General features: G+C 49.7%; 1 protein-coding gene across 1 annotated transcript in view; it reads right to left on the bottom strand.

Moving 5' to 3' along the window:
- Positions 1–5,032: 5,032 nt before the first annotated feature.
- LOC146751045 (diacylglycerol O-acyltransferase 1-like) overlaps positions 5,033–24,870 on the bottom strand; it is a gene marked incomplete at its 5' end in the record, with an annotated part of 32,842 nt that continues 13,004 nt past the window's right edge. Inside the window, 3 exons of the mRNA XM_085535717.1 lie at positions 5,033–5,332; positions 6,940–6,999; positions 18,188–18,364. Of these exons, the coding sequence (XP_085391843.1) occupies positions 5,064–5,332; positions 6,940–6,999; positions 18,188–18,364 (506 nt within the window). The remainder of the gene's footprint in view (positions 5,333–6,939; positions 7,000–18,187; positions 18,365–24,870) is intronic.

Genomic DNA, 24,870 nt, shown 5'->3' with positions numbered 1-24,870 from the left:
GATAACTAATGGCTCCCATTGAAAACTAATGGCCCCCATTGATAACTAATGGCCCCCATTGATAACTAATGGCTCCCATTGATGATAACTAATGGCTCCCATTGATAACTAATGGCCCCATTGATAACTAATGGCTCCCATTGATAACTAATGGCTCCCATTGAACAACTAATGGCCCCCATTGATAACTAATGGCCCCCATTGATAACTAATGGCCCCCATTGATAACTAACGGCTCCAATTGATAACTAATGGCCCCCATTGATGATAACTAATGGCTCCCATTGATAACTAATGGCCCCCATTGATAACTAATGGCTCCCATTGATGATAACTAATGGCTCCCATTGATAACTAATGGCCCCATTGATAACTAATGGCTCCCATTGATAACTAATGGCCCCCATTGATAACTAATGGCTCCCACTGATAACTAATGCCTCCCATTGATAACTAATGGCCCCCATTGATAACTAATGGCTCGCATTGATAACTAATGGCTCCCATTGATAACTAATGGCCCCCATTGATAACTAATGGCTCCCATTGATAACTAATGGCTCCCATTGATAACTAACTGCCCCCATTGATAACTAATGGCCGCCATTGATAACTAACGGCTCCCATTGATAATTAATGGCCCCCATTGATAACCAATGGCCCCCATTGACAACTAATGGCCCCCATTGATAACTAATGGCCCCCATTGATAACTAATGTCCCCCATTGATGATAACTAATGGCCCCCATTGATGATAACTAATGGCTCCCATTGATAACTAATGGCTCCCATTGATAACTAATGGCCCCCATTGATAACTAATGGCCCCCATTGGTAACTAATGGCCCCCATTGATAACTAATGGCTCCAATTGATAACTAATGGCCCCCATTGATAACTAATGGCCCCCATTGATAAGTAATAGCTCCCATTGATAACTAATGGCTCCCATTGATAACTAATGGCCCCCATTGATAACTAATCGCCCCCACTGATAACTAATGACTCCCATTGATAACTAATGGCCCCCATTGATAACTAATAGCTCCCATTGATAACTAATGGCCCCCATTGATAACTAATGGCTCCCATTGACAACTAATGGCCCCCATTGATAACTAATGGCTCCCATTGATAACTAATGGCTCCCATTGATAACCAATGCCCCCCATTGATAACTAACGGCTCCCATTGATAACTAATGGCCCCCATTGATAACTAATGGCCCCCATTGATAAGTAATGGCTCCCATTGATAACTAATGGCTCCCATTGATAACTAATGGCTCCCATTGATAACTAATGCCCCCCATTGATAACTAATGGCCCCCATTGATAACTAATGGCCCCATTGATAACTAATGGCCCCCATTGATAACTAATGGCCCCATTGATAACTAATGCCCCCCATTGATAACCAATGGCCCCCATTGATAACTAATGGCCCCCATTGACAACTAATGGCTCCCATTGATAACTAATAGCCCCCATTGATAACTAATGGCTCCCATTGATAACTAATGGCTCCCATTGATAACTAATGGCCCCCATTGATAACTAATGCCCCCCATTGATAACTAATGGCTCCCATTGATAACTAATGGCTCCCATTGATAACCAATGGCCCCCATTGATAACTAATGGCCCCCATTGATAACTAATGGCTCCCATTGATAACTAATGGCTCCCATTGATAACTAATAGCCCCCATTGATAACTAATGGCCCCCATTGATAACTAATGGCCCCCATTGATAACTAATGGCCCCCATTGATAACTAATGGCTCCCATTGAACAACTAATGGCCCCCATTGATAACTAATGGCCCCCATTGATAACTAATGGCCCCCATTGATAACTAACGGCTCCAATTGATAACTAATGGCCCCCATTGATGATAACTAATGGCTCCCATTGATAACTAATGGCCCCCATTGATAACTAATGGCTCCCATTGATGATAACTAATGGCTCCCATTGATAACTAATGGCCCCATTGATAACTAATGGCTCCCATTGATAACTAATGGCCCCCATTGATAACTAATGGCTCCCACTGATAACTAATGCCTCCCATTGATAACTAATGGCCCCCATTGATAACTAATGGCTCGCATTGATAACTAATGGCTCCCATTGATAACTAATGGCCCCCATTGATAACTAATGGCTCCCATTGATAACTAATGGCTCCCATTGATAACTAACTGCCCCCATTGATAACTAATGGCCGCCATTGATAACTAACGGCTCCCATTGATAATTAATGGCCCCCATTGATAACCAATGGCCCCCATTGACAACTAATGGCCCCCATTGATAACTAATGGCCCCCATTGATAACTAATGTCCCCCATTGATGATAACTAATGGCCCCCATTGATGATAACTAATGGCTCCCATTGATAACTAATGGCTCCCATTGATAACTAATGGCCCCCATTGATAACTAATGGCCCCCATTGGTAACTAATGGCCCCCATTGATAACTAATGGCTCCAATTGATAACTAATGGCCCCCATTGATAACTAATGGCCCCCATTGATAAGTAATAGCTCCCATTGATAACTAATGGCTCCCATTGATAACTAATGGCCCCCATTGATAACTAATCGCCCCCACTGATAACTAATGACTCCCATTGATAACTAATGGCCCCCATTGACAACTAATAGCTCCCATTGATAACTAATGGCCCCCATTGATAACTAATGGCTCCCATTGACAACTAATGGCCCCCATTGATAACTAATGGCCCCCATTGATAACTAATGGCTCCCATTGATAACAAATGGCCCCCATTGATAACTAATGGCCCCCATTGATAACAAATGGCCCCCATTGACAACTAATGGCTCCCATTGATAACTAATAGCCCCCATCGATAATTAATGGCCCCCATTGATAACTAATGGCTCCCATTGATAACTAATGGCTCCCATCGATAACTAATGGCTCCCATTGATAACCAATGGCCCCCATTGATAACTAATGGCTAACCATTGATAACTAATGGCTCCCATTGATAACTAATAACTCCCATTGATAACTAACGGCCCCCATTGATAACTAACGGCTCCCATTGATAACTAATGACCCCCATTGATAACTAATGCCCCCCATTGATAACTAATGGCTCCCATTGAACAACTAATGGCCCCCATTGATAACTAATGACCCCCATTGATAACTAATGGCCCCCATTGATAACTAATGGCTCCCATTGATAACTAATGGCCCCCATTGACAACTAATGGCCCCCATTGATAACTAATGGCCCCCATTGATAACTAATGGCCCCCATTGATAACTAATGGCCCCCATTGATAACTAATGGCTCCCATTGATAACAAATGGCCCCCATTGACAACTAATGGCTCCCATTGATAACTAATAGCCCCCATCGATAATTAATGGCCCCCATCGATAACTAATGGCTCCCATTGATAACTAATGGCTCCCATTGATAACTAATGGCCCCATTGATAATTAATGGCCCCATTGATAACTAATGGCCCCCATTGATAACTAATGGCTCCCATTGATAACTAATGGCCCCCATTGATAACTAATGGCCCCATTGAAAACTAACGGCTCCCATTGATAACTAATGGCTCCCATTGATAACTAATGGCCCCCATTGATAACTAATGGCTCCCATTGATAACTAATGGCCCCCATTGATAACTAATGGCTCCCATTGATAACTAATGGCCCCCATTGATAACTAATGGCCCCCATTGATAACTAACGGCTCCAATTGATAACTAATGGCCCCCATTGATGATAACTAATGGCTCCCATTGAAAACTAATGGCCCCCATTGATAACTAATGGCCCCCATTGATAACTAATGGCTCCCATTGATGATAACTAATGGCTCCCATTAGTTAACTAATGGCCCCATTGATAACTAATGGCTCCCATTGATAACTAATGGCTCCCATTGAACAACTAATGGCCCCCATTGATAACTAATGGCCCCCATTGATAACTAATGGCCCCCATTGATAACTAACGGCTCCAATTGATAACTAATGGCCCCCATTGATGATAACTAATGGCTCCCATTGATAACTAATGGCCCCCATTGATAACTAATGGCTCCCATTGATGATAACTAATGGCTCCCATTGATAACTAATGGCCCCATTGATAACTAATGGCTCCCATTGATAACTAATGGCCCCCATTGATAACTAATGGCTCCCACTGATAACTAATGCCTCCCATTGATAACTAATGGCCCCCATTGATAACTAATGGCTCGCATTGATAACTAATGGCTCCCATTGATAACTAATGGCCCCCATTGATAACTAATGGCTCCCATTGATAACTAATGGCTCCCATTGATAACTAACTGCCCCCATTGATAACTAATGGCCGCCATTGATAACTAACGGCTCCCATTGATAATTAATGGCCCCCATTGATAACCAATGGCCCCCATTGACAACTAATGGCCCCCATTGATAACTAATGGCCCCCATTGATAACTAATGTCCCCCATTGATGATAACTAATGGCCCCCATTGATGATAACTAATGGCCACCATTGATAACTAATGGCTCCCATTGATAACCAATGGCCCCATTGATAACTAATGGCCCCCATTGATAACTAACGGCCCCCATTGATAACTAATGGCTCCCATTGATAACTAATGGCCCCCATTGATAACTAATGGCTCCCATTGATAACTAATGGCCCCCATTGATAACTAATGGCTCCCATTGATAACTAAGGGCCCCCATTGATAACCAATGGCCCCCATTGATAACTAATGGCTCCCATTGATAACTAATGGCCCCATTGATAACTAATGGCTCCCATTGATAACTAATGGCCCCCATTGATAACTATCGGCCCCCATTGATAACTAATGGCCACCATTGATAACTAATGGCTCCCATTGATAACCAATGGCCCCATTGATAACTAATGGCCCCCATTGATAACTAACGGCCCCCATTGATAACTAATGGCTCCCATTGATAACTAATGGCTCCCATTGGTAACTAATGCCCCCCATTGATAACTAATGGCTCCCATTGATAACTAATGGCCACCATTGATAACTAATGGCTCCCATTGATAACCAATGGCCCCATTGATAACTAATGGCCCCCATTGATAACTAACGGCCCCCATTGATAACCAATGGCTCCCATTGATAACTAATGTCCCCCATTGATAACTAATTATGAATGAACCCCCATTCACCATCTCGCAGATCCTCCTGAGCAGGAACCTCTTCCTGATTCTCGGTGACCGCGGGAACTGCAGCTCGTAGCACAGAGTGGGGGCCAGCAGGAAGTAGTACAGGCCTGGGGGGGGGGGGGTCAGAGGTCAGGGGTCAAAGGTCAGCGACCCCAAACCCATGGGCTCAAGAGGCTGAGGTCAGAGGTCAAAGGTCAGTGACCCCAAACCTATAGGGTCAAGTGTCAGGGGTAAGAGGTCAAAGGTCAGTGACCCAGGCCCCACAGCTCAAAACCCATGGGGTCAAAGGGCATGGGTCAGAGGTCAAAGGTCAGAGACCCTAAACCCTATAGCCCCAAATCCATGGGGTCAAAGGGCAGGGGTCAGAGGTCAAACGTCAGTGACCCCAAGCCCTAAGGGGTCAGAGGGCAGAGGTCAAAGGGCAGCGACCCCAAACCAATAGGTTCAAGTGGCTGGGGTCAAAGGTCAAAGGTCAGTGGTCAACACCCTAGAGCCTAAACTCCATGAGGTCAAAGGGCAGGGGTCAGAGGTCAAAGGTCAGTGACCCCAAACCAATAGGGTCAAGTGCCTGGGGTCAGAGGTCAAAGGTCAATGACCCTAAATCACATAACCCCAAATCGATGGGGTCAAAGGGCAGGGGTCAGAGGTCAAAGGTCAGTGACCCCAAACCCTAGAGCCCCAGATCTAAGGGGTCAACGGGCAGGGGTCAGAGGTCAAAGGTCAGCGACCACCAACCCATGGGGTCAAGTGAACAGGGTCAAAGGTCAAAGGTCATCAATCCTAAACCCTATAGCCCCAAATCTAGGGGGTCAAAGGGCAGAGGGCAAAGATCAAAGGTCAGTGACCCCAAACCCCATGGCTGCCCATCAATGGGGTGGGGGGGGGTCAAAGGTCGGTGACCCCAAATCCATGGGGTCAAAGGGCAGGGATCAGAGGTCAAAGGTCAACATCCACAAATCCTATAGAACCATATCCATGGGGTCAAAGGGCAGAGGTCAGAGGTCAAAGGTCAGTGACCCCAAACCAATAGGGTCAAGTGCCTGGGGTCAGAGGTCAAAGGTCAATGACCCTAAATCACATAACCCCAAATTGATGGGGTCAAAGGGCAGGGGTCAGAGGTCAAAGGTCAGTGACTCCCAAACCATGCAACCCCAGGTCCATGGGGTCAAAGGGCAAGGGTCAGAGGTCAAAGGTCTGCGAGCCTAAATCATATAACCCCAAATCTATGAGGTCAAAGGGCAGAGGTCAGAGGTCAAAGGTCAACATCCACAAACCCTATAGAACCATATCCACGGGGTCAAAGGGCAGGGGTCAGAGGTCAAAGGTCAGTGACCCCAAACCAATAGGGTCAAGTGCCTGGGGTCAGAGGTCAAAGGTCGATGACCCTAAATCACATTACCCCAAATCAATGGGGTCAAAGGGCAGGGGTCAGAGGTCAAAGGTCAGTGACCCCGAACCATACGGCCCCAGGCCCATGGGGTCAAAGGGCAGGGGTCAGAGGTCAAAGGTCTGCGACCCTAAATCATATAACCCCAAATCTATGAGGTCAAAGGGCAGGGGTCAGAGGTCAAAGGTCAATAATCCCAAGCCATGTAACCACCCCTCTATGGGGCAGGGGAGGGTCAAAGGTCAGAGGTCAGTGCCCCCCCCCAATCCTATAACCACCCCTATATGGGTCGGGGAGGTCAAAGGTCAAAGGTCAGAGGTCACCTACCTCTATAGGTGAGGTTCTCAGGGTAAACCACGGCCGGACGAACCACGACCCCATTGGAACCTACAGGGAACGGGGGGAGGATGGGGGGGGCACAGACCCATAAGTGACAGCACTGCCCCTTAAGTGCCCCCTTCCTGCCCCATAAGTGACAGCCCTGACCCATAAGTGACAACCCTGCCCCATAAGTGACAGCCCTGCCCCATAAGTAAATCCCTGCCCCATAAGTGACCCCTTCCTGCCCCATAAGTGACAGCACTGCCCCATAAGTGACAGCCCTGCCCCATAAGTGGCCCCTTCCTGCCCCATAAGTGACAGCCCTGACCCATAAGTGAAACCCTGCCCCATAAGTGAAACCCTGACCCATAAGTGACAGCACTGCCCCATAAGTGACAGCCCTGACCCATAAGTGACCCCTTCCTGCCCCATAAGTGACAGCCAGGCCCCATAAGTGCCCCCCCCACCCCATAAGTGCACCCTTCCTACCCCATAAGTGACAGCCCTGCCCCATAAGTGACACCCCCTGACCCATAAGTGACAGCCCTGCCCCATAAGTGACAGCCAGGCCCCATAAGTAACACCTCTGCCCCATAAGAGCCCTCCCCACTCCATAAGTGCTCCCTTTCTGCCCCATAAGTGACAGCCCTGCCCCATAAGTGACAGCCAGGCCCCATAAGTAACACCTCTGCCCCATAAGAGCCCTCCCCACTCCATAAGTGCCCCCTTTCTGCCCCATAAGTGACAACCGTGCCCCATAAGTGACAGCCCTGCCCCATAAGTGACCCCTTCCTGCCCCATAAGTGACAGCCCTGCCCCATAAGTGACAGCCCTGCCCCATAAGTGACCCCTTCCTGCCCCATAAGTGACAGCCCTGCCCCATAAGTGACAGCACTGACCCATAAGTGACAGCACTGACCCATAAGTGAAACCCTGCCCCATAAGTGACAGCCCTGACCCATAAGTGACAGCCCGGACCCATAAGTGACAGCCCTGACCCATAAGTGACACCCGCTGCCCCATAAGTGACCCCTTCCTGCCCCATAAGTGACAGCCCTGCCCCATAAGTGACAGCCCTGCCCCATAAGTGCCCCCCCCACCCCATAAGTGCACCCTTCCTACCCCATAAGTGACAGCCCTGCCCCATAAGTGACACCCCCTGCCCCATAAGTGAAACCCTGACCCATAAGTGACAGCCCTGCCCCATAAGTGACAGCCAGGCCCCATAAGTAACACCTCTGCCCCATAAGAGCCCTCCCCACTCCATAAGTGCTCCCTTTCTGCCCCATAAGTGACAGCCCTGCCCCAAAAGTGACACCCCCTGCCCCATAAGTGAAACCCTGACCCATAAGTGACAGCCCTGCCCCATAAGTGACAGCCAGGCCCCATAAGTAACACCTCTGCCCCATAAGAGCCCTCCCCACTCCATAAGTGCCCCCTTTCTGCCCCATAAGTGAAAACCTTGACCCATAAGTGACAGCCAGGCCCCATAAGTGACACCTCTGCCCCATAAGTGACACCTCTGCCACATAAGTGCCCTCCCCACCCCATAAGTACCCCCTTCCTGCCCCATAAGTGACAGCCCTGCCCCATAAGTGACAGCCCTGACCCATAAGTGACAATCCCGCCCCATAAGTGACAGCACTGACCCATAAGTGACAGTCCTGACCCATAAGCGACACCCCTGCCCCATAAGTGACAGCCAGGCCCCATAAGTGCCCCCTTCCTGCCCCATAAGTGCCCTCCCCACCCCATAAGTGCCCCCTTCCTGACCCATAAGTGACACCCCTGCCCCATAAGTGAAACCCTGCCCCATAAGTGACAGCCCTGCCCCATAAGTGACCCCTTCCTACCCCATAAGTGCCCCCTGCTCAAATGCCCCCTCCACCCCATATGTCCCCCCTGCCCCACAAGTGTTCCCACACCCCACAAGTCCCCCAGCCCCACAACTGCCCCCATCACATAAGAAACCCCTACCCCACAGGTGCACTTCTACCCCCTAAGTCCCACCGCCCCATATGTACCCCCCACCCCACAAGTTCCCCCCTGCCCTACAAGTGCCCCCCCCACCCCATAAACACCCCCAGCCCCACAAGTCCCCCCCACCCCACATGTTCATCCCGCCCCACAAGTGCCCCCCCAACCCATATGTTCCCCCTGCCCCACAAGCCCCATATGTACCCCAGCCCCACAAGTTCCCCCTGCCCCACAAGTGCACCCCCAGCCCCATACGTACCCCCACCCCATATGTACCCCAAGCCCCATGTGTAACCCCACCCTCATGTGCCCCCCTCCCCATAAATGCCCCCCCACCCTACAAGATCCCCCCCACCCCATAAACACTCCCAGCCCCACAAGTTCCCCCTCTGCCCCATAAGTACCCCCACCCCAAATGTACCCCAGGCCCCATATGTACCCCCGCCCTATAGTTGACCCCTCCTGCCCCATAAGTACCCCCAGCCCCATATGTACCCCCCCCCATACGTACCCCCTGCCCCACAAGTCCCCCACCCACCCCATATGTATCCCCACCCCACAAGCACCCCCACCCAAGCACCCCCACCCCACAAGTTCCCCTCCCAGCCCCATAAGTACCCCCAGCCCCACAAGTACCCCCACCCCATAAGTACCCCCACCCCATAAGTACCCCCAGCCCCATATGTTCTCCAGCCCCATAAGTACCCCACCCCATAAGTACCCCTGCCCCATATGTACTCCCCACCCCATATGTACCCCCGGCTCCACATGAACCCCCTGCCCCACAAGTCCCCCCCCACCCCATATGTACCCCTGCCCCATATGCACCCACAGCCCCATAAGTCCCCAGCCCCACAAGTGTCCCCTCTGCCCCATATGTACCCCCTACCCCACAAGCACCTCCTGCCCCACAAGTGCCCCCACCCCACAAGTTCCTCTCCTGCCCCATAAGTGCCCCCAGCCCCATCAGTACTCCCAACCCATATGTACCCCCAGCCCCATAAGTAACCCCAGCCCCTTATGTACCCCAGCCCCATAAGTACCCCCACCCCATATTAACCCCCAGCCCCATAAGTTCCTCCACCCCATACGTACCTCCACCCCATAAGTACCCCCAGCCCCATAAGTACAACCAGCCCCATATGTACACCCACCCCGTATGTACCCCTAGCCCCATATTTACCCCAGCCCCATAAGTACCCCAACCCTCATAAGTCCCCTCAACCCTAGCCCCACATGAACCCCCTGCCCCACAAGTGCCACCTGCCCCATAAGTACCCCCATTCCCATAAGTAACCCCAGCCCATATTAACCCCCAGCCCCATAAGTTCTTCCACCCCATAAGTACCCCCACCCCATATGTACCCCCAGCCCCATAAGTACCCCCACCCCATATGTACCCCAGCCCCATAAGTACCCCCACCCCATATGTATCCCCAGCCCCATAAGTAACCCCAGCCCCATAAGTACCCCCAACACATAAGTACCCCAGCCCCATAAGTCCCCCCACCCCATAAGTGCCCCCAGTCCCATAAGTACCCCCACCCATATTAACGCCCAGCCCCACAAGTGCCACCTGCCCCATAAGTACCCCCATTCCCATAAGTACCCCCAGCCCATATTAACCCCCAGCCCCATAAGTTCTTCCACCCCATAAGTACCCCCAACCCATATTAACCCCAGCCCCACAAGTACCCCCAACCCCATAAGTACCCCCAGCCCCATAGGTACCCCCAGCCCCACAAGTACCCCCAACCCATAGGTACCCCAGCCCCATAAGTACCCCCACCCCATAAGTACCCCCAGCCCATATTAACCCCCACCCCATATGTACCCCCAGCCCCATAGGTGCCCCAGCCCCATATGTACCCCCAGCCCCATAAGTACCCCCAACCCCATAAGTACGCCCAGCCCCATATGTACCCCCAGCCCCATATGTACCCCCAGCCCCATAAGTACCCCCAGCCCCATATTAACCCCCAGCCCCATAAGTACCCCAGCCCCATAAGTAGCCCCATCCCATAAGTATCCCCAACACATAAGTACCCCAGCCCCATATGTACCCCCAGCCCCATATGTACCCCCAGCCCCATAAGTACAACCAGCCCCATAAGTACCCCGACCCTATAAACACCCCGAGCCCCACAAGTCCCCCTGGCCCCACAATTCCACCCCAGCCCCATAAGTACCCCCAGCCCCATATTAACCCCCAGCCCCATAAGTACCCCAGCCCCATAAGTCCCCCCACCCCATAAGAACCACCAGCCCCATAAGTACCCCCAACAAATATGTACCCCAAGCCCCATAAGTACCCCCAACCCATAAGTCCCCCCACCCCATAAGTCCCCCCACCCCATAAGTACCCCCAGCCCCATATTAACCCCCAGCCCCATAAGTACCCCCAGCCCCATAAGTAACCCCAGCCCCATATGTACCCCCAGCCCCATAAGTACCCCCAGCCCCATAAGTCCCCCCACCCCATAAGTACCCCCAGCCCATATTAACCCCCAGCCCCATAAGTACCCCCATCCCATAAGTACCCCCAACACATAAGTACCCCAGCCCCATATTAACCCCCAACCCCATAAGTACCCCCAACCACATAAGTACCCCCAGCCCCATATTAACCCCCAGCCCCATAAGTACCCCCAACCCATATGTACCCCAAGCCCCATAAGTACCCCCAACCCATAAGTACCCCCACCCCATAAGTACCCCCGCCCCATAAGTACCCCCACCCCATAAGTACCCCAGACCCATACGTACCTCAGCCCCATACATACTCCCACCCCATAAGTACCCCAGCCCCACATGTACCCCCACCCCATAAGTACCCCCAACCCCATAAGTACCCCCAGCCCCATAAGTACCCCCAACCCATACGTACCCCCAACCCCATAAGTCCCCCCACCCCATAAGTCCCCCCACCCCATAAGTACCCCCACCCCATATGTACCCCCAGCCCCATAAGTAACCCCAGCCCCATAAGTAACCTCAGCCCCATAAGTACCCCCTTTTCCATAAGTACCCCCAGCCCATATTAACCCCCAGCCCCATAAGTTCCTCCACCCCACAAGTACCCCCAACCCATATTAACCCCAGCCCCACAAGTATCCCCAACCCATATGTACCCCCAACCCCATAAGTACCCCCAGCCCCATAGGTACCCCAGCCCCATAAGTACCCCCAGCCCCATAGGTACCCCAGCTCCATAAGTCCCCCCAGCCCCATAGGTACCCCAGCTCCATAAGTACCCCCAACCCATACATACCCCCAACCCCATAAGTCCCCCCACCCCATAAGTACCCCCAGCCCATATTAACCCCCAACCCATATGTACCCCCAGCCCCATAAGTGCCCCCAGTCCCATAAGTACCCCCACCCCAAATGTACCCCAGCCCTATAAGTACCCCCACCCCATATTAACGCCCAGCCCCACAAGTGCCACCTGTCCCATAAGTACCCCCATTCCCATAAGTAACCCCAGCCCATATTAACCCCCAGCCCCATAAGTCCCTCCACCCCATAAGTACCCCCAGCCCCATAAGTACCCCCAGCCCCATAAGTACAACCAGCCCCATAAGTACCCCAGCCCCATAAGTACCCCCAACCCATAAGTACCCCAGCCCCATATGTACCCCCAGCCCCATAAGTCCCTCCACCCCATAAGTCCCCCCACCCCATAAGTACCCCCAGCCCCATATGTACCCCCACCCCATAAGTACCCCCAACCCATATTAACCCCCCGCCCCATAAGTACCCCCACCCCCATAAGTACCCCAGACCCATACGTACCTCAGCCCCATACGTACCCCCACCCCATAAGTACCCCCAGCCCCATATGTACCCCCAGCCCCATAAGTACCCCCAGCCCTATATTAACCCCCAGCCCCATAAGTACCCCCATCCCATATGTACCCCCAACACATAAGTACCCCAGTCCCATAAGTACCCCCAGCCCCATAAGTACCCCCAGCCCCATATTAACCCCCAGCCCCATAAGTATCCCAGCCCCATAAGTACCCCCAGTCCCATAAGTACCCCCAACACATAAGTACCCCAGCCCCATATGTACCCCCAGCCCCATAAGTAACCCCAGCCCCATAAGTACCCCCAGCCCCATAAGTACCCCCACCCCATATTAAACCCCAGCCCCATAAGTTCCTCCACCCCATAAGTACCCCCAACCCATATTAACGCCAGCCCCACATGTACCCCCACCCCATAAGTACCCCCAGCCCCATAGGTACCCCAGCCCCATAAGTACCCCCTTTTCCATAAGTACCCCCAGCCCCATAGGTACCCCCATCCCATAAGTACCCCCAGCCCCATATGTACCCCCACCCCATAAGTTCCCCCAGCCCCATAAGTACCCCCAGCCCCATAAGTACCCCCACCCCATAAGTACCCCCAGCCCCATAAGTACCCCCACCCCATAAGTACCCCCAGCCCCATAAGTCCCTCCACCCCATAAGTACCCCCAGCCCCATATTAACCCCCAGCCCCATAAGTGCCCCCACCCCATAAGTGCCCCCAGTCCCATAAGTACCCCCACCCCAAATGTACCCCAGCCCCATAAGTACCCCCACCCCATATTAACACCCAGCCCCACAAGTGCGACCTGCCCCATAAGTACCCCCACCCCATAAGTACCCCCAACCCCATAAGTACCCCAGCCCCATAAGTACCCCCAACCCCATAAGTACCCCAGCCCCATAAGTACCCCCAACCCCATAAGTACCCCAGCCCCATAAGTACCCCCAACCCCATAAGTACCCCAGCCCCACAAGTACCCCCACCCCATAAGTACCCCCAACCCCATAAGTACCCCCAGCCCCATAGGTACCCCCAGCCCCATAAGTACCCCCAGCCCATAAGTCCCCCCACCCCATAAGTACCCCCAGCCCATATTAACCCCCACCCCATATGTACCCCCAGCCCCATAAGTGCCCCCAGTCCCATAAGTACACCCACCCCAAATGTACCCCAGCCCCATAAGTACCCCCACCCATATTAACGCCCAGCCCCACAAGTGCCACCTGCCCCATAAGTACCCCCTTTTCCATAAGTACCCCCAGCCCATATTAACCCCCAGCCCCATAAGTTCCTCCACCCCATAAGTACCCCCAACCCATAAGTACCCCCAGCCCCATATTAACCCCCAGCCCCATATGTACCCCCAGCCCCATATGTACCCCCAGCCCCATAAGTACCCCAGCCCCATAAGTACCCCCACCCCATAAGTACCCCCAACACATAAGTACCCCAGCCCCATATTAACCCCCAGCCCCATAAGTACCCCACCCCCATATGTACCCCCAGCCCCATAAGTACCCCAGCCCCATAAGTACCCCCACCCCATAAGTACCCCCAACACATAAGTACCCCAGCCCCATATGTACCCCCACCCCATAAGTACCCCCACCCATATTAACCCCCCACCCCATATGTACCCCCAGCCCCATAAGTAACCCCAGCCCCATAAGTACCCCCACCCCAAATGTACCCCAGCCCCATAAGTACCCCCACCCATATTAACGCCCAGCCCCACAAGTGCCACCTGCCCCATAAGCACCCCCATTCCCATAAGTACCCCCAGCCCATATTAACCCCCAGCCCCATAAGTTCCTCCACCCCATAAGTACCCCCAACCCATATTAACCCCAGCCCCACAAGTACCCCCAACCCATATGTACCCCCAGCCCCACATGTACCCCCACCCCATATGTACCCCCAGCCCCATAAGTGCCCCCAGTCCCATAAGTACCCCCACCCCATATTAACGCCCAGCCCCACAAGTGCCACCTGCCCCATAAGTATGCCCTTTTCCATAAGTACCCCCAGCCCCATAAGTTCCTCCACCCCATAAGTACCCCCAACCCCATATTAACCCCCATCCCATAAATACCCCCACCCCATAAGTACCCCCAGCCCCATAAGTACCCCCAACCCATATGTACCCCCAGCCCCACAAGTACCGCCACCCCATAAGTACCCCCAACCCCGTAAGTACCCCCAGCCCCATAGGTACCCCAGCCCCATAAGTACCCCCACCCCATAAGTACCCCCAACCCATATTAACCCCCCGCCCCATATGTACCCCCAGCCCCATAAGTAACCTCAGCCCCATATGTACCCCCAGCCCCATAAGTAACCTCAGCCCCATAAGTACCCCCTTTTCCATAAGTACCCCAAGCCCATATTAACCCCCAGCCCCATAAGCTCCTCCACCCCATAAGTCCCCCCACCCCATAAGTACCCCCAGCCCCATATTAACCCCATTCACATAAGTACCCCCAACACATAAGTACCCCAGCCCCATATGTACCCCTAGCCCCATAAGTACCCCCAACCCATAAGTACCCCCACCCCATAAGTACCCCCAGCCCCATAGGTACCCCAGCCCCATAAGTACACCCACCCCATAAGTACCCCCAGCCCATATTAACCCCCACCCCATATGTACCCCCAGCCCCATAAGTGCCCCCAGTCCCATAAGTACCCCCACCCCAAATGTACCCCAGCCCCATAAGTACCCCCACCCATATTAACGCCCAGCCCCACAAGTGCCACCTGCCCCATAAGTACCCCCTTTTCCATAAGTACCCCCACCCCATATTAACCCCCAGCCCCATAAGTTCCTCCACCCCATAAGTCCCCCCACCCCATAAGTACCCCCAGCCCCATATTAACCCCCAGCCCCATAAGTACCCCAGCCCCATAAGTACCCCCAACCCATAAGTACCCCAGCCCCATATGTACCCCCAGCCCCATATGTACCCCCAGCCCCATAAGTAACCCCAGCCCCATAAGTAACCTCAGCCCCATAAGTAACCTCAGCCCCATAAGTACCCCCAGCCCCATAGGTACCCCCAGCCCCATAAGTATCCCCAGCCCCATATTAACGCCCAGCCCCACAAGTGCCACCTGCCCCATAAGTACCCCCATCCCATAAGTACCCCCAGCCCCATATTAACCCCCAGCCCCATAAGTACCCCCAACCTATAAGTACCCCAGCCCCATATTAACCCCCAGCCCCATAAGTAACCCCAGCCCCATAAGTACCCCAGCCCCATATGTACCCCCACCCCATAAGTACCCCCAACCCATATTAACCCCCCGCCCCATAAGTACCCCCAGCCCCATACGTACCCCCACCCCATATGTACCCCCAGCCCCATAAGTGCCCCCAGTCCCATAAGTACCCCCACCCCAAATGTACCCCAGCCCTATAAGTACCCCCACCCCATATTAACGCCCAGCCCCACAAGTGCCACCTGCCCCATAAGTACCCCCTTTTCCATAAGTACCCCCAGCCCATATTAACCCCCAGCCCCATAAGTTCCTCCACCCCATAAGTCCCCCCACCCCATAAGTACCCCCAGCCCCATACGTACCCCCACCCCATAAGTACCCCCAACCCATATTAACCCCCCGCCCCATATGTACCCCCAGCCCCATACGTACCCCCACCCCCATAAGTACCCCAGACCCATACGTACCTCAGCCCCATACGTACCCCCACCCCATAAGTACCCCCAGCCCCATATGTACCCCCAGCCCCATAAGTCCCCCCACCCCATAAGTACCCCCAGCCCCACAAGTACCCCCACCCCATATGTACCCCCAGCCCCATAAGTAACCCCAGCCCCATATTAACCCCCACCCCATAAGTACCCCCAACCCATATTAATCCCCCGCCCCATAAGTACCCCCAGCCCCATACGTACCCCCACCCCCATAAGTACCCCAGACCCATAAGTACCCCAGCCCCATAAGTAACCTCAGCCCCATATGTACCCAAGCCCCATAAGTACCCCCACCCCATATTAACGCCCAGCCCCACAAGTGCCACCTGCCCCATAAGTACCCCCACCCCATAAGTACCCCCAGCCCATATTAACACCCAGCCCCATAAGTACCCCAGCCCCATAAGTCCCCCCACCCCATAAGTACCCCCAGCCCCATATTAACCCCCAGCCCCATAAGTACCCCAGCCCCATAAGTACCCCCAACCCATAAGTACCCCAGCCCCATATGTACCCCCAGCCCCATAAGTAACCCCAGCCCCATAAGTAACCTCAGCCCCATAAGTACCCCCTTTTCCATAAGTACCCCCAGCCCATATTAACCCCCAGCCCCATAAGTTCCTCCACCCCATAAGTCCCCCCACCCCATATTAACCCCCAGCCCATATTAACCCCCAGCCCCATAAGTTCCTCCACCCCATAAGTCCCCCCACCCCATAAGTACCCCCAGCCCATATTAACCCCCAGCCCCATAAGTACCCCAGCCCCATAAGTCCCCCCACCCCATAAGTACCACCAGCCCCATAAGTACCCCCAACCCATATGTACCCCAAGCCCCATAAGTACCCCCAACCCATAAGTACCCCCACCCCATAAGTACCCCAGACCCATACGTACCTCAGCCCCATACATACTCCCACCCCATAAGTACCCCAGCCCCATAAGTACCCCCAGCCCCACATGTACCCCCACCCCATAAGTACCCCCAGTCCCATAAGTACCCCCATCCCATAAGTACCCCCAACACATAAGTACCCCAGCCCCATATGTATCCCCAGCCCCATATTAACCCCCAGCCCCATAAGTACCCCCATCCCATAAGTACCCCCACCCCATAAGTACCCCCAGCCCATATTAACCCCCAGCCCCATAAGTTCCTCCACCCCATATGTACCCCCAGCCCCCCAAGTACCCCAACCCCATAAGTACCCCCAGCCCCATATGTACCCCCAGCCCCATAGGTACCCCCGCCACATAAGTACCCCCAGCCCCATAAGTACCCCAACCCCATAAGTACCCCCAGTCCCATAAGTACCCCCAGCCCCATAAGTACCCCAGCCCCATAAGTACCCCCAGCCCCATATTAACCCCCAGCCCCATAAGTACCCCAGCCCCATAAGTACCCCAGCCCCATAAGTACCCCCAACCCCATAAGTACCCCCATCCCATAAGTACCCCCAGCCCCATAAGTACCCCAGCCCCATACGTACCCCCAGCCCCATAAGTACCCCCAGCCCCATAGGTACCCCAGCCCCATAAGTATCCCCAGCCCCATATGTACCCCCAGCCCCATAAGTAACCCCAGCCCCATAAGTAACCTCAGCCCCATAAGTACCCTAGCCCCATATTAACCCCCAGCCCCATAAGTTCCTCCACCCCATAAGTACCCCCAGCCCATATTAACCCCCAGCCCCATAAGTCCCCCCACCCCATATGTTCCCCCCCGCCCCACAAGTCCCCATTGTTACCATGGTTCCGTTTCTGGTCCGTTTCCGGTTCCGGTTCCGGTTCCGGTTCCGGTTCCGGTTCCCGTCCCCTCCCCCCGTCCCGGCTCCGTCGCTCCCGGCACCAGAGATTGACGTCACGGAACGAGAAGAGCTTCAGGAACAGGATCGTGTGAGCGGCCAGAACCAGAACCGAACCCACTGTAATAGAACAGAATGGGTCAGAACCAGAACCGAACCCACATAGAGATACATAGAGATAATGGGTCAGAACCAGAACCGAACCCACTGTAATGATACATAGAGATGCATGGAGATACATAGAGATACATAGAGATACATAGAGATACATAGAGACACATAGAGACACATAGAGATACATAGAGATACATAGGGATACATAGAGATACATAGGGATACATAGAGATACATAGAGATACATAGAGATACATAGAGATACATAGAGATACATAGAGACACATAGAGACACATAGAGACACATAGAGATACATAGAGATACATAGAGATACATGGAGATACATAGAGATACATGGAGATACATAGAGATACATAGAGATGCATGGAGATACATGGAGATACATAGAGATACATAGAGATACATAGAGATACATAGAGACACATAGAGACACATAGAGATACATAGAGATACATAGAGATACATAGAGATACATAGAGATACATGGAGATACATAGAGATACATAGAGATACATAGGGATACATAGAGATACATAGAGATACATGGAGATACATAGAGACACATAGAGACACATAGAGATACATAGAGACACATAGAGATACATAGAGATACATAGAGATACATGGAGATACATAGAGATACATGGAGATACATAGAGATACATAGAGATGCATGGAGATACATAGAGATACATAGAGATACATAGGGATACATAGAGATACATAGAGATACATAGAGATACATAGAGACACATAGAGATACATAGAGACACATAGAGATACATAGAGATACATAGAGATACATAGAGACACATAGAGATACATAGAGACACATAGAGATACATAGAGATACATAGAGACACATAGAGACACATAGAGACACATAGAGACACATAGAGACACATAGAGACACATAGAGATACATAGAGATACATAGAGACACATAGAGATACATAGAGATACATAGAGATACATAGAGATACATAGAGATACATAGAGACACATAGAGATACATAGAGACACATAGAGATACATAGAGATACATAGAGATACATAGAGATACATAGAGATACATAGAGACACATAGAGATACATAGAGATACATAGAGATACATAGAGACATAGAGATACATAGAGATACATGGAGATACATAGAGATACATAGAGATACATAGAGATACATAGAGATACATAGAGATACATAGAGACACATAGAGACACATAGAGATACATAGAGATACATAGAGATACATAGAGATACATAGAGATACATAGAGATACATAGAGATACATAGAGATACATGGAGATACATGGAGATACATGGAGATACATAGAGATACATAGAGATACATAGAGATACATAGAGATACATAGAGATGCATGGAGATACATGGAGATACATGGAGATACATAGAGATACATAGAGATACATAGAGACACATAGAGATACATAGAGATACATAGGGATACATAGAGACACATAGAGATACATGGAGATACATAGAGATACATAGAGATACATGGAGATACATAGAGATACATAGAGATACATGGAGATACATAGAGATACATAGAGATACATAGAGATACATAGAGATACATAGAGATACATAGAGATACATAGAGACACATAGAGATACATAGAGATACATAGAGACACATAGAGACACATAGAGACACATAGAGACACATAGAGATACATAGAGACACATAGAGACACATAGAGACACATAGAGATACATAGAGATACATAGAGACACATAGAGACACATAGAGATACATAGAGATACATAGAGATACATAGAGATACATAGAGACACATAGAGATACATAGAGATACATAGAGACACATAGAGACACATAGAGATACATAGAGATACATAGAGACACATAGAGATACATAGAGACACATAGAGACACATAGAGATACATAGAGATACATAGAGATACATAGAGACACATAGAGATACATAGAGATACATAGAGACACATAGAGATACATAGAGATACATAGAGATACATAGAGATACATAGAGACACATAGAGATACATAGAGATACATAGAGACACATAGAGACACATAGAGATACATAGAGATACATAGAGACACATAGAGATACATAGAGACACATAGAGACACATAGAGATACATAGAGACACATAGAGATACATAGAGACACATAGAGATACATAGAGATACATAGAGACACATAGAGATACATAGAGACACATAGAGACACATAGAGATACATAGAGATACATAGAGATACATAGGGATACATAGAGACACATAGAGATACATAGAGATACATAGAGATACATAGAGATACATAGAGATACATAGAGATACATAGAGACACATAGAGATACATAGAGATACATAGAGATACATAGAGATACATAGAGATACATAGGGATACATAGAGATACATAGAGATACATAGAGATAATGGGTCAGAACCAGAACCGAACCAACGTAATATAGAGATAATGGGTCAGAACCAGAACCGAACCAATGTAATACATAGAGATAATGGGTCAGAACCAGAACCGAACCCACTGTAATACATAGAGATAATGGGTCAGAACCAGAACCGAACCCACTGTAATACATAGAGATAATGGGTCAGAACCAGAACCGAACCCACTGTAATACATAGAGATAATGGGTCAGAACCAGAACCGAACCAATGTAATACATAGAGATAATGGGTCAGAACCAGAACCGAACCCACTGTAATATAGAGATAATGGGTCAGAACCAGAACCGAACCCACTGTAATATAGAGATAATGGGTCAGAACCAGAACCGAACCCACTGTAATACATAGAGATAATGGGTCAGAACCAGAACCGAACCCACTGTAATACATAGAGATAATGGGTCAGAACCAGAACCGAACCCACTGTAATATAGAGATAATGGGTCAGAACCAGAACCGAACCCACTGTAATATAGAGATAATGGGTCAGAACCAGAACCGAACCCACTGTAATACATAGAGATAATGGGTCAGAACCAGAACCGAACCCACTGTAATATAGAGATAATGGGTCAGAACCAGAACCGAACCCACTGTAATACATAGAGATAATGGGTCAGAACCAGAACCGAACCAATGTAATACATAGAGATAATGGGTCAGAACCAGAACCGAACCCACTGTAATACATAGAGATAATGGGTCAGAACCAGAACCGAACCAATGTAATACATAGAGATAATGGGTCAGAACCAGAACCGAACCCACTGTAATACATAGAGATAATGGGTCAGAACCAGAACCGAACCAATGTAATACATAGAGATAATGGGTCAGAACCAGAACCGAACCCACTGTAATACATAGAGATAATGGGTCAGAACCAGAACCGAACCCACTGTAATATATAGAGATAATGGGTCAGAACCAGAACCGAACCCACTGTAATAAATACATAGAGATAATGGGTCAGAACCAGAACCGAACCCACTGTAATAAATACATAGAGATAATGGGTCAGAACCAGAACCGAACCCACTGTAATATAGAGATAATGGGTCAGAACCAGAACCGAACCAATGTAATACATAGAGATAATGGGTCAGAACCAGAACCGAACCCACTGTAATATAGAGATAATGGGTCAGAACCAGAACCGAACCCACTGTAATACATAGAGATAATGGGTCAGAACCAGAACCGAACCCACTGTAATACATAGAGATAATGGGTCAGAACCAGAACCGAACCCAATGTAATACATAGAGATAATGGGTCAGAACCAGAACCGAACCAATGTAATACATAGAGATAATGGGTCAGAACCAGAACCGAACCCACTGTAATATAGAGATAATGGGTCAGAACCAGAACCGAACCCACTGTAATACATAGAGATAATGGGTCAGAACCAGAACCGAACCCACTGTAATATAGAGATAATGGGTCAGAACCAGAACCGAACCCAATGTAATATAGAGATAATGGGTCAGAACCAGAACCGAACCAATGTAATACATAGAGATAATGGGTCAGAACCAGAACCGAACCAATGTAATACATAGAGATAATGGGTCAGAACCAGAACCGAACCCACTGTAATATAGAGATAATGGGTCAGAACCAGAACCGAACCCACTGTAATACATAGAGATAATGGGTCAGAACCAGAACCGAACCAATGTAATACATAGAGATAATGGGTCAGAACCAGAACCGAACCCACTGTAATACATAGAGATAATGGGTCAGAACCAGAACCGAACCCACTGTAATATAGAGATAATGGGTCAGAACCAGAACCGAACCCACTGTAATACATAGAGATAATGGGTCAGAACCAGAACCGAACCAATGTAATACATAGAGATAATGGGTCAGAACCAGAACCGAACCCACTGTAATATAGAGATAATGGGTCAGAACCAGAACCGAACCAATGTAATATAGAGATAATGGGTCAGAACCAGAACCGAACCAATGTAATACATAGAGATAATGGGTCAGAACCAGAACCGAACCAATGTAATACATAGAGATAATGGGTCAGAACCAGAACCGAACCAATGTAATACATAGAGATAATGGGTCAGAACCAGAACCGAACCCACTGTAATATAGAGATAATGGGTCAGAACCAGAACCGAACCCACTGTAATACATAGAGATAATGGGTCAGAACCAGAACCGAACCCACTGTAATACATAGAGATAATGGGTCAGAACCAGAACCGAACCCACTGTAATATAGAGATAATGGGTCAGAACCAGAACCGAACCCACTGTAATATAGAGATAATGGGTCAGAACCAGAACCGAACCCACTGTAATACATAGAGATAATGGGTCAGAACCAGAACCGAACCAATGTAATACATAGAGATAATGGGTCAGAACCAGAACCGAACCCACTGTAATATAGAGATAATGGGTCAGAACCAGAACCGAACCAATGTAATATAGAGATAATGGGTCAGAACCAGAACCGAACCAATGTAATACATAGAGATAATGGGTCAGAACCAGAACCGAACCCACTGTAATACATAGAGATAATGGGTCAGAACCAGAACCGAACCAATGTAATATAGAGATAATGGGTCAGAACCAGAACCGAACCCACTGTAATACATAGAGATAATGGGTCAGAACCAGAACCGAACCCACTGTAATACATAGAGATAATGGGTCAGAACCAGAACCGAACCCACTGTAATATAGAGATAATGGGTCAGAACCAGAACCGAACCAATGTAATACATAGAGATAATGGGTCAGAACCAGAACCGAACCCACTGTAATATAGAGATAATGGGTCAGAACCAGAACCGAACCAATGTAATACATAGAGATAATGGGTCAGAACCAGAACCGAACCCACTGTAATACATAGAGATAATGGGTCAGAACCAGAACCGAACCCACTGTAATACATAGAGATAATGGGTCAGAACCAGAACCGAACCCACTGTAATACATAGAGATAATGGGTCAGAACCAGAACCGAACCCACTGTAATATAGAGATAATGGGTCAGAACCAGAACCGAACCCACTGTAATACATAGAGATAATGGGTCAGAACCAGAACCGAACCCACTGTAATATAGAGATAATGGGTCAGAACCAGAACCGAACCCACTGTAATACATAGAGATAATGGGTCAGAACCAGAACCGAACCCACTGTAATACATAGAGATAATGGGTCAGAACCAGAACCGAACCCACTGTAATATAGAGATAATGGGTCAGAACCAGAACCGAACCCACTGTAATACATAGAGATAATGGGTCAGAACCAGAACCGAACCCACTGTAATATAGAGATAATGGGTCAGAACCAGAACCGAACCCACTGTAATACATAGAGATAATGGGTCAGAACCAGAACCGAACCCACTGTAATACATAGAGATAATGGGTCAGAACCAGAACCGAACCCACTGTAATATAGAGATAATGGGTCAGAACCAGAACCGAACCCACTGTAATATAGAGATAATGGGTCAGAACCAGAACCGAACCCACTGTAATACATAGAGATAATGGGTCAGAACCAGAACCGAACCAATGTAATACATAGAGATAATGGGTCAGAACCAGAACCGAACCCACTGTAATATAGAGATAATGGGTCAGAACCAGAACCGAACCAATGTAATATAGAGATAATGGGTCAGAACCAGAACCGAACCAATGTAATACATAGAGATAATGGGTCAGAACCAGAACCGAACCAATGTAATACATAGAGATAATGGGTCAGAACCAGAACCGAACCAATGTAATACATAGAGATAATGGGTCAGAACCAGAACCGAACCCACTGTAATATAGAGATAATGGGTCAGAACCAGAACCGAACCCACTGTAATACATAGAGATAATGGGTCAGAACCAGAACCGAACCCACTGTAATACATAGAGATAATGGGTCAGAACCAGAACCGAACCCACTGTAATATAGAGATAATGGGTCAGAACCAGAACCGAACCCACTGTAAT

The sequence above is a fragment of the Coturnix japonica genome, unplaced genomic scaffold (genome assembly GCF_054131305.1).
Source record: "Coturnix japonica strain WE unplaced genomic scaffold, WE-NBRP24 Scf164, whole genome shotgun sequence".
Lineage (NCBI taxonomy): Eukaryota > Metazoa > Chordata > Aves > Galliformes > Phasianidae > Coturnix > Coturnix japonica.
Note: the sequence above shows the minus strand (reverse complement) of the source record. Positions and strands in the feature narration are given on the sequence as shown.